Below are 12,748 nucleotides of genomic sequence, written 5' to 3'. Positions count from 1 at the left end.
TGGAAACGAGAGAACACGCAACCACCAACTAACCTTCTACCCTAATCAGCAACCTCCAAACTCTCATATCTAAGGTCATGTCCTTAGTAAGATCAAGATATGGCATGTCATGTCTAATCATTTTCCTTCAATACTTTTTTGGTCTGCCTACCTCTCGTGATGTCCGCCACTGCCAACTGTTCACACCTCCTCACGAGGGAAAACTATCTCAGTCTCGCTTTCCACATCTTGTCTAGCTTAGAGGCCATTCCTATCCACGTCCTGGATATCTTCATTCTTAATCTTGTGTCTTCTGGTATGCCCACACATCCACCTCAACATCTTCATCTCTCGACTTTCATCTTCTGAATATGAGTTCTTAACATGCCAACACTCCGGTCATCCAACATAGTCGGTCTAACCACCACTCTATAGAACTTACCTTTAAGAAATGAAAGTTACTAAAAACAATTCCCATAAGAATTAGTCAAATTTACTTGTAATCTACGTTGCTCGGACCCGGCACTTTTGTCGCCGTACCCGTGTCGACACGACACCGACACGGGTTTGGGTACGGAATTCGTGTCAGATCTGGTCAATAGAGATCGGACACTTTGATCGAAATTCATGACCACATTAAAGAAAAATTTTGAGATTATGATTTCTCAAGATAACAAAAAGTAGAGATTTGAAGACATGGGATGGCATACCTTCAATATTATGTAGAAAATTTAACTAGTTTCTCTATCACTGTTTCAGATGTCTTCAACATTGTTTGCTTAGCAGAGTGGTCGACTTGCCTTGCGTGTATGCAGCAGGTGGGAGGGACTTGAATAGGTCCATAATTTTTCCTATTTCGATTTTCATGGTTGCTGGGAAGAAGAGAGATTAAAGAAATTGGGGGAAATGACTGGGTCAACCATCCGGGGAAGATAACTCAGTTTCTTTTGATTCTTTTGAGAGTTTGTTGTTTTTGGCTTTTGAGTGTGCATTTTGAAACACTGGTATAATGAAGAGGTGGATAGTCACGTGCACATTGTTTACAATATTATTTCACCTAAATTTTGTCCCTTAATTATAAAAATCCCACTAATGACCTACATATACTCAATTGAACTTTTAAATTAAAAAATTATCATAAAAGTTGCCAAGAATTGGAATGCTTAGTACATTCAAATTTGTCAAATCACAGTTATAAGATTTTTTTTTATATAGGGTGAAAATTATTTATCCAATTTTGCTTTAAAAATTAAACTCTCTTCTCAATTTTGAATAATAGATATTCTCCCTCTTTATCCTAATTGACTTTTAAAATTGCTTATCTTACTCTTAACATTATCAACATTTGTCATCTTTTATTTCTTTAAAATCATGATGTTTCTAATTTTTTAATATTTCAAAAAATTATTTAAAAACTAAATATTAATTTCGACATGAGAAGAGAAAAGCTCTCATAATCTAGGCATATTCTTGTAGCTATATTATTAGAATTTTGAATTATTTTTGCCGAATCCCCGCACCCGGATCCGAACCCACGAATCTTAAAATTTAGATCATGCCGAGTCCGACCTCTAGATCCATACCCGTATCCGACACCCGCACCCGAGTCCGAGCAACATAGCTTGTAATACTTAGCGAAGTTGCATTTTAGTAAAGTTGGTGATTTTCTATTTCCATGAGAAATAGCTATTTTCTTTTTCTCATTTCAAATTTTGAGTTAGCCAATTTTTAAGAATGCTTTTCAGCATTCAAATTTCAAATTCAAAAATTAATAAAGTATAATTTTTTTCTTTCTTTTGTATTCTTATACTCCTCCGTCTCAATTTATGTGACGCTCTTTTCTTTTGAAACAGGTAACCCATTGTATTGCTATATTCTTAACAACAAAAACATGTTAAGAGGGGAACTTTACCGTTGAAAAAAGGTAAAAAAGGAACTCCTATCCAAAATACTACGCACTTACATCTACCAAGTCTCTTACTTCCCCCCACATATTCTGTTTTACACCAAAAATAAAAAAGAAAGACAATTCAAAACTTTCCGGATGGGACTGATCTCGTCTTCAAAATATCTGGAATTTCTTTCCTTCCAAATTTTCCACCATATACACGCTGGAATGATCTACCACTAATCCTCCTCAAAATTCCTTTTCCCCGCACTCTTCCAGCAGCTCACCAACTCCTCAGTAGAACCAGGCATAACCCAATTTATACCCAAATACAAATGAACATGTGCCCAAATTTGTAGTTATTCTACAATGCATAAATAAATGTTCAATACTTTCTCCGTCCTAATTAGAAAGCATACATCTTGAACAAATCTGGAGACCTCTTCTTTGTATATTTTCTCGAGTTAAACAAGCTTTGCTTACCACCAGCCAAACAAAACAGGATACCTTAACCGATATGAAGACTTCACAAAGAAGATACCTTTCTTGTTCAGTCTGCATCTGCGCCTATCTGAATATTTTGAGATTCCACCAAAAGATCCTAGCATCTGAAGTAGACTGGAAACCTGTCAATTTTTCTAATTCAACCCATCCATGTTGAAACCAAAATTGATCTACCAGAGCATGAGTCTGAGAGCTTATGGAATAGAGATCCGAGAAGGTATATTTGAGTGTTATGACCCAGCCAGTGATCTAACCAAAAGGTTGTCTTTCTACCATTTTCCACCATGATTTCCATATTCCTCTGAAGATCCTGCCATTGATTTCTTGTAGACTCCATATAAAACTATCAAAAGGACTCGTAATTTCTTTAGTGATCCACGTCCTCTCTAGTCTCTATCTCAAACTTCTGAATGATAAAGTTTCTCCACAGTGCCATTTCTTCTGAGTTGAATCTCCATAACCATTTTTGTAGCAAGTTCATGTTATGTAAACTAAGATTCTTGATTTCCATCCCTGCTTCTTCTTCTTTTTATAGTGAGAACGTCCCACCTTACCAGATTAAAACCCTTGTTCATTTTATTGCCATGCCATAAGAAATCTCTTCTTAACTTGTCGATCTTTTTCTTCATTCTTTTAGTAATAGGGAAAATAACCATCATATAAGTAGGAAGGACATCCGACACTCTTTCTTTTTTAGTCAGTCCTAAAAATAATTACACGATTCTAAATTTAGTAATAATTGAAGTTTGAACTTCCTATTCACACAAATATTTATAGTTTATTTTAGACCATAAGTTTCAAAAGTCTTCCTTACATTCTCAAACTATGTGCCCAGTCAAACACATTCACATAAATTGGGACAAACTGAATATTTGTTTTTATAAAGGTAACAATTTGTATTTGTCTCTTATAAGTTTTTGTTATCTAACAACTTAACTATGATATATTATTAATTAAGTATATAACATAAATATAAACATAACATATCTGGAAAAACAAAATAATCAAAACCCCTCAACTGTTCAACCCGGTTAAAGGGATTAGCGGTCAAGGGGTCAGACCTGGTGCAAGTGTTTCATAAAGGGGTTAGACCCGGCATGTAAAGAACTTGAACTGAACCTATGAGACCACACCCGACGGGTCTAACCCTTAATGGACCAGGTCAACTTGGATTGACCCATTTGACAAGTTTCAAAAATGTTGGATTTCTACCCAAATTAATGCAGTAGAAGAGGTCGCATATAGTTGCCTTTTCTTCTCAGCTCCACATTGACATCTACTCCCAGATACTGAATACAAGTCTGCACCTGCTCCTCTGATCTCTAACATGAAAAGCCTACTTATGTCACAAGTGCCATTTAAAATGTATTTACCTCAAAACAAGCAAACAAACAAATTCAATAGAGAATACTAATAACTACTAGACATACTAAGACCTCTCCCCAAAGTAGAAGCAATAACATCACAGGTCAACAAAGACTGCACAAGCAATGTGCATTGCAAGCCCACAGAGGTTTTGCATGTCCAACTCTCTCAAGTTGCAAACGACATTTTTATAAGGCTCAAATTACAAACAACATTTTTTTTATAAGGCTCAAGTTGCAAACAGCTTTTCGTTTCAAACTTCTGCATGCCTGAGTCTCTCGAATTGCATGCAGGTTTCTGATCTCTCCTAACCACTGTAACTTCAGGCAACTCGCGCATTCACGTACTCTGTGTTAAATGCTTAGATTCTTCTCACATGGCACCAAAATCAACCTTTTGCATGCCCATAATCCACTCATATGTCCACATGTAAATTCCAAACTTGAGTCACGTTAGCCAAAGGGTGGGTAATATAGTGTCTCACGTCAAGTATAAAATGACATCCGAAGTGGTTTAAAATTTTTTGGGTCACTCCAGTCATTGCCTTAAGGTTTTAGATTGGCTGTTCAGATTCTCTTACTTCCGAGGGAAGCTCGAATAGCCATGTTTTATCATAACAACTCAGTCTATTATGTCATTATTCATATGCCAATCAAATGATGAGTCTTAATGTTAAATGACTTTACAAATTAATGGCTCTCCTTTGCTGTTCACAAGTGGTATTGTTTATAATTTATTTATCCATCCCATGCGTGAAATGGTTTGGATGGACAATGAGACGAATCCAGGGAAAGGCATGAATAGGAAGAGCTCACTTGCACAAGAGAGATGAGGGTTAAAAGAGCTATGATATCCATTGAGGAGATGGATTCAAGCAAATGTGTACTGCAACTTCATCTAACTTATGTCAGTATTATGTGCAATATTTTAGTGTTTAACCATTTACAAGTGAGGTTTCTTGCATGATTTCACAACAGGATAGCATATCATCAAACTGCTACTCTGTTAAGATCTTCCATTTTATGTAGGTGGGAAATTTCCCCTTTTTGAAGACATTGAGTAAAGGAATTTATTTTGCACTGTTTGTAATCCATGCAAGAAGAGGTGTTTAACCATGGACTACGAACTAGCTGGGATCCTTAGACTTCTAGAGAGGGTCGGTCGGAGACCACTCTTTAATTAGCCCTTCCCATTGGAGCAAGCCTAGATAATCAATTATCGGTCACCTTGATTGACTGACTGACTAGGCAAGCACAAAGGAAAGCCAAAGCCCAACTAACATGGGAGGGAGGAGAAAGAACCATTTTAAATCAAAAGTGAGTGTGCCCAAGAGCGACAGATTCAAATGTCTTGGGTTTATAATTCAAGGGAGTGGGGGCATCGACAATGATATCACACATCGTACTGGTGCGGCATGGATGAAGTGAATCCTTGCCTCTGGAGTCTTGTGTGATAAAAGAGTACCATCGAAGCTCAAAGGTGAGTTTTATAGCGTGGTCGTTAGACCGACTTTGTTGTATGAGGCGTAGTGTTGGCCAGTCAAAAACTCTCATGTCCAGAAGATGCATATTGCGGAGATGAGGATGTTGAAGGTGGATGTATGGTCATACTATGAGCGATAAGGTTAAAGATGAGGATTTTGTAATAAGGTGGGTGTGGCCTCCGTGGTAAGATGAGGAAAGCAATATTAAGATGGTTTAGACATATGAATAGGAGATGCACCAATGAGGAGGTACAAGAGGTTAGTTATACAGGATACGAGGAGAGTCAGAGGTAGGTCGAAGAAGTATTGGGGAGAGGTGATAAGACAGGACAAGACCCAAATTTAGGTTACCAAGGACATGACCCTAAATAGGAGGGTGTGAAAGACATGCATTAGGGTAGAAGGTTAATAGGTAGTGTATTATTGTCTTGCTTAGGATGGTTGGTGTTTGTCATTGTCATTATACTAGTATTATTGTAGTTCTTGTTTTGATATTTCAATTATCCCACTATTTTGTTGTTACCTGCCATTTTTTCGTCATTGTCTCTGTCTTCTTTGTACCTAGATTTGTTGCACTGAGGATCTTTCGAAAACAGCACATCTACCTCCACAAGATAATGGTAAGGTCTGCACACATTCTACCCTCCCCAGACCCCATTTGTGGAATTCACGAGGTATGTTGTTGTTGTTGTTGTGAGTGTGCCCTTGAGACAACCTTTTCACTTTAGTCAATTAGTTGAATGAGACAACCTTTTCACTTTAGTCAATCAGCTGAAAGAGACTAACTTTTTTGCTTCTGTTTTTTAATTGAAGTAAAGGATAGCGTTTTGCTTTTCTTTATTAGTATTCTCTTTCACTTGGCATAGAATACTGCAATTTTGTCCGATAGAGCTCATCCATTCTCACTCCAAAGAGAATATATCATGACAATAAAACAATAACACAACAACCACGACAATCCACAAATAAAATACATAGTAATTCATGTTTTTCCAGTCTGACATGCCGTTAGCATTTGTAAACCAAAAAAGTCTAGATCACCACTAAGCAAGGAAATCATGATAGATCACCACTAACCAAGGAAATCATGCCCAGGAAATAGTCAATCTATCAACTATACATACATCCGTCTCAAATTAGTAGGTGTCACTTGTCAGCTATACTAATCCTCTATATCCATTTTGGTATACTCAACTTATTTCTTTTCAATACTCAATTCTTTTTCCTTTAATTAGACAACACGTGGCACAATTTTAGCTTATGAAGGACATGACCTTAGATAGGAGTTAGGAGGTTGTGGAGGTCACGAATTAGGACAAAAAGGTATTAGGTAGCAATACATTGTCTTGTTGCCCATTCATATTAGTAGTCATAGTATTTCCCTTATAGTTTCTTGTCCTTTGATTGATTTTACTATCTGTTGATTAGTTGTACCTTGACTTTCATATAAGTTTATTATAGTTTTGTTACTATGTGTTGTTTTTGTTATTATATATTGTTTTTTATACTTCCGTTACTTCTTTTCCTAGACTGCTTTGGATTGTTTTTCCTTGAGCTGAGGCTTATCAAAAAAGTCTCTGTTCCTCTAAGGTAAGAGTGAGGTATGAATACAATCTACCCTCCTCAAACTCCATTGAATATGTTGTTTTTTTGTAAGACAAAAGTATCTCCACCTATGCTGACAGAGGATAGCCGGTCCCATGTCCAGATAAAGAGGAGGATTTATGATCCGCATAAAGATTTGGGATAAGTCGTTACTAACGTATACCCGAGAAAGGTACTTTCGAAAGATGATTATTGACATCCATTGTAGCTCTTCAATCTGGTATCTCAGATCAGTCAAAATTCTGTCTTGATTAAAAGATTTAAAAATTGAACATATAGGGGTTTAACCAACTCCATAAATACTGAAACACAGAAGTCAATTCATCTAAAGAAAAAGCATTTCCCGACACAAAACTAATTGAAGAGATTTAGCACAAAAATGAGTGAGCTCACAGTAACAGGAATAAATGAATAAAAGAAAAGGGCTTAACGCATAAGTGATCCAAGTACAGTTATTTTACCTGATTCGGTCATAATTTGTAGCACTGAATAAAAACTTCAGAAGTGCAGAGAAATCTTCCCGACGGCTTTCATATCAAATTTTCAACCAAAGTTGAACAGATCGTATGGCCACCCAAAATCGTCCTAGACGGAAACGGCAACGGTGGCACTGGTGGTGGTGTAGAGAGAGAGAGAGAGAGAGAGAGAGAGAGAGAGAGAGTGTATTTTGACTGGAAAAGGACGGCTTGAATTTTGTAAGAGTCGATAGAGCCTCTGTAACGAGCTCAGCCTGAGCCTGAGAGTGAAAGCTACCACGCTTCAGAAATGGAGTTTTGTTTGTTTTAGTTAATTTAGAGTTAGTTTGGATGCCTTAAAAAAAATAATTTTATGTATGAAGTGTTTTAGAATTTATAAGTGTTGAAAGTTATTTTTATAAATAAGTAGTTGAGTGTTTGGATAAAAGTGCTTATATTGAAAATAAGTGTTTGAATTTTAGGGTTAAAAGAATAAAAAGGGTAGTTTGGGAATTTAGTTAAAATATAAGGGATATAAAAGTAATTTTCATGGTCAAATAAAATGGCTTTAAGCACCTAGAAAAAAAATTAAAAATCATAACTTTTCATTTTTGACTGATTTTAAGAATTTTATGATTTAAAGTTAGCATTAGGCAAACACGTCCAAAAGCTAAAAGGGGGCTTTAAGTTGGTCTCATCCAAATCGACTCTTATTCTGGAAAGAAAAAAAAGAGGACTATCTGAACGTGTAAGCTTGTTGGTTTACAGCTGACTCCAGTTTGTAACTGAATAAGTTAAGCTTTTGGCTAAAAACATCCCTAATTATGGGACAAACTTAAAGTATATCGTTATATTATAAAAGTGACCAAAAAACATCTCTTATCTAAATCAAAAATCACAATATTCATCCTTTTATTAGTTTCTTGGAAAAAACTAACGACTATGGTCTAAAAGTCGGCAGTTTGGCTTGACAACTTGGATTCAAGAAAAGATAAAATTCAAAGTTGAATAAACAACATAAAATACTACATGCAACTTGATTGATTTTGTCATCTACCAATCAATTTATTCAAAATCCAATTTGTCAAATGCACACTTAAATCAAAAAAGAAAAAATATATCAAGGAATAAGTCTTAATAGATATGAACAAAACAATCAAAGCTACAATTGAAGCATTGAAATAAAAGAACTGGCAATAATAAATATAATGAAAAACTTATTTAAAAAGAAAAAAAAATTGTATATTGATTAAGTAAATCTTCTATTTTATGCAATTGTTGAAACATTCATATCATAAAGAGTAAGGTTGAAAGATTATATAGAAATGGAGTTTCTTGTACTAAGAATTTTCACTGAAGCCTTTACTTCCGTTGAATCCTCTCCTGTCTTTGTTCATCCGATCCGTTTTCATTTTCGTTGTCTATTGGCCTTCGCTATTTGATCCAGATGGATTTTAGCCCATATTCACTCGTCGAATTACTGTACTGATCACTACTGCATAAAAATCGTCACACGTCGATTAGAAGGTTGAAGAGGAAAAATACAGGGAATAAAGCAGGAAAAGGGAGGAAGAAAAATGACCATAGCCATTAGTTTTTGCCAAGAAACTAACAGAAGAATGAATATTGTAATTTTTAACATAGATAAGAGATGTTTTTTGTTAACTTTTATAACACATAGATGTACCTTAAGTTTGCCTCATAATTAAGGGATATTTTTAGTCAAAAACTCTATTATCATAATCTATAACATTGCTTGGTTGGTGAGATAAACCATAACAATTTTGGGATAAAATTGGAGTTTATTATTTTATCCCATATTTATTATGCGTATTGTATCAATTAATTAATATTGTCTCAAAAATTATTTTATATACAAATGGTGGGAGGAAATTATTTTAAGTTTTTAATTTTGCTTTAAAAAATCATTTTTTCAAATAAAAATGAATAATAAACATTTTCTCCTTTATTCTGTACTAGGGGTGTTCATGGTCCGGTTTAACTCGATTTTTAGCTAAAACTAAATCAAATCAATTAAGGCAATTTTTTTAAATATTCAAACCAAACCAAACCATTATAGATAAATTCTATCGGTTTCGTTTTTATCAATTTTGTCAGTTTTATCGGTTAGGTTCGTTTTTTACGGGTTGAAATAATATATTTTATAATGCAAAAAAATTGACAAACTTATTTACTATCTTCATACTGCAAAACAATAGAATTTCAAAACAACTGTCATTAATCTTCAAAGATATCTGAACTCGTTCAGAGATAGTGAGGACAGAAGAAAAGTATATAAGCTAAATAAGTTACCATCTAAAGTCCAAGCTAGAGCTATAAGAGAGAGGTATATGGTTCCAATAATAACAAATTTGAATATGTCCTGACTGGAACTATGTCTGATGTTCTTGTAAAGTATATAAGCTAAAATGATAAGCTCTAAAAAGGGCAAAATATCAGCAACATAAATCCATAAGTTGGTGGATTGTTCAACTCCTACGGTCCACGAAGAAAATGACTTCAAAAATAAAAAATTGACAGCCTGTTTTGACTGTACAAGTTCGATACTGAATCTGAGAATAGGAACCACCAGAACAAAAAGAAGTCCTTCAAGAAGCATCATTTTTTTCACTATTGCATGAAGTAATTGAAGCATTCCAGCCGTAGCCAATAGAAAACTTGCTACTTTACCTTTCTCCAAGATGAAACTATTTGAAAGAAAACTGAAAGCACGGATCAGCACAACAGCATATGCAAAAATCCTCAAAAGAAATTACAAAATTTCCACCACGAGGAAGACAACAACTACTGCATAGTAGTACAACCTCCACAACAACAAAATTAAGAAGGCTAGCCCATAAAAGGTTAATTATATACATTACTTTTTCATTAATCAAGTTGAGAAAAATAACAAGGTCTTTAAACAGTCCTCCGAATGATCAACATTCAACACAAAAGAACCATATATCCAACTGTCACCAGAGAAAGATCACTTAATTGCTTGCATAAAAGTGTAATTAAATACAAAAAATAAGTCAATAGCATAATCCAAAAGTACTTCAGGTGAAGCAGCAGCAAAAACCTGAAAATTAACTATCAAAGAGCAAAATAGTTGCACTATGAATTTCAATTGCAACATCCAAACTAATCAATGCTCAAGGTTGTGCCAGCATATTCTGAAAAAAGAAAGAAGAAAGTTTAACAAAGTAGGCGTTAAAACTTTTTAAAACATAAAAGACATATTCATAAAGAGTTAAATATGTAAATTTATCTTTTTCAACTATCTCAAGTTTCTGAATTTCTTCTAAAAGATCTTCAAGCTTGCATTCTTTGGAAGTTGATCTTAATCATTGTTGAGTACAAATAAGAGCTTCTACTATCTTTGGAGATAAAGAACTTCGATAAGAGTCAAGAATCCGACCACCGGTGCTAAAAGCTGATTCAGAAGCAACAATAGAAATAGGAATAGAAAGAACATCTCTTGCCATCCTAGAAATAATTGGATATCTAACCGAAGAAACTTTCCACCAAGCCAAAATATCTAACTCTTTGGTCTTTTTCAAATCATCTACTAAGTACTTCTCAAGTTCTAATTTATTTTTAGTATTGTCTTCATCTGCCAAATATTTCTCCCATTGTGATTGCCACATCTCATCACTATACATAGTATCAATTTCATCATTCAAGCTTGTTTGACCACCAATTTTATCGGTATGAGTCCCACAAAAAGAACTCATTTAGTAATCATACAAGCGACTCAAAGTATCCATCACCTTTTTTGATTTTTTGGCTCCCACCAAAAAATCATAAGAGTTTTTAAACAGATATTCCACATATTTCAACTTCTATCGAGGATTCAAAACAACAACAATGAATAATAACTTGTTCATACTTTTAAAAGTACCTAGTATTTGTTAAATTTAAGCTCTATCTTTTTAGTCATGCCACTCAAAATAGAATCTTCACTACAAACATATTTGCAAATTATCTTTTGAAGATTAAAGATCTCATGGAAGAAAGAATTGAAAGTAACATATGAAGTTCGTTAGAATTTCAAAGTTACCTGGTAGAAAATCTCAAGGAACTTAATGAAAACTTTAACATTCTTCTAATCATCTATCGATGGATGTCCTCCCATATTATTTGTTTCTAAACAATACTTGAGATAGTTATGATCATCATCATACATTCTTGAAAATGCCCTTTCAAATTTTACAACTGTATCTAGCATCATATATGTGAAGTTCTACCTAGTCTCAATATCTAAAGTCAAAAGACCATGAGTGTCAATCTTAACCTTCTCGGCAAATGACTTAAAGGAATCAAACCTTTCAACTGAAGACTTAACATATTTGATAGCATTTCTTACCCGAGAAATAGACTCATTTTGTTCACCGAGTCCTTCTTTCACAATCAAATTTAGAATATGAGCATTACATCAAACATGTAAGGACTCATTTCATAAGATGCCTCCTTTTCAATCCTCAATTCTTCTCTTCAAGTGTTTAATTGCAGAATCATTAGCATTTGCATTTGCATTATCTAAGATCGCCGTGAATATATTATCAATTTTCCAATCAAATAAGCACACCTCAATCCCCTTAGAAATTGTTTCACCCTTATGATCTAATGTTTGAAAAAAGTTGAGAATTTTCTTTTTCAGATTTCACTCATGGGCAGTGACAATCATATAAGTTAGATTTTGAGGTGATGTCCACGTATCACTAGTAACACATACACGTTGATTAAGAATAAGCTTTTTAAGCTTTTGTTTCTCTTCTTGATATATTTTCAAACATTATCTAGCAACAGTCAAGCAAGAAGGTAATTAACAATTAGGCAAAACAACTGCCATTAATCTCCTAAAACCTCCCCCTTCAACAACTTTAGAAGGTTGTTCGTCAATAATGACAAACTCAGCAATGGCTCTCCTAATCTCATTGACGTTAATCACAACCTTTTCTACAGTACATGTACTATATACGTGTTCCCCTTTTTTAACTACCTTGATTCTTGATTGATTTCTGTCAATAATTCTAAGAGGGGAATTAAGACAAACCCCATTTAAATATTTCCATAGTGTTGAGGTCTCATTTGTACTTTCAAAAGCAAAGTTACTAGTACAATAGTTACATTTCGCCCTTTTCTTACCTCATTTATCAAGATATTCAATATAGTATTTCCAAACACCGGATGTTCTCCTATTACTGCTCACAAGGCTACGATCAGGGTCGCAAAGAGTTATTTATTTCTGCTTTTTAGCATGATTGGGAGTAATATCACGAGTTTTATCACCTTCAATCTTAGATTTCAGCAAAGTAGTTGGAGATACTTTGTTGGTTACCTCCACTAGGTCCGCCTCTTTTTGAGTAATTGTAGTTTTCATCTGAAAAAAGTATCCAAAAATCTAAATAAATAGAGAAATCCAAAATCATTAGATAAAAACTAAATCAACAGAAAAAACCTAAA

General features: G+C 34.4%; 1 protein-coding gene across 1 annotated transcript in view; it reads right to left on the bottom strand.

Moving 5' to 3' along the window:
• The window catches only part of LOC129880570 (calmodulin-binding transcription activator 4), a 47,731-nt gene extending 40,114 nt beyond the window's left edge, over positions 1-7,617 (bottom strand). The window contains exon 1 of the mRNA XM_055954657.1: positions 7,286-7,617. Within this exon, the coding sequence (XP_055810632.1) occupies positions 7,286-7,298 (13 nt within the window). The 5' untranslated portion in view covers positions 7,299-7,617. The remainder of the gene's footprint in view (positions 1-7,285) is intronic.
• Positions 7,618-12,748: the final 5,131 nt, after the last annotated feature.

This window comes from Solanum dulcamara, chromosome 2 (genome assembly GCF_947179165.1).
Source record: "Solanum dulcamara chromosome 2, daSolDulc1.2, whole genome shotgun sequence".
Lineage (NCBI taxonomy): Eukaryota > Viridiplantae > Streptophyta > Magnoliopsida > Solanales > Solanaceae > Solanum > Solanum dulcamara.
Note: the sequence above shows the minus strand (reverse complement) of the source record. Positions and strands in the feature narration are given on the sequence as shown.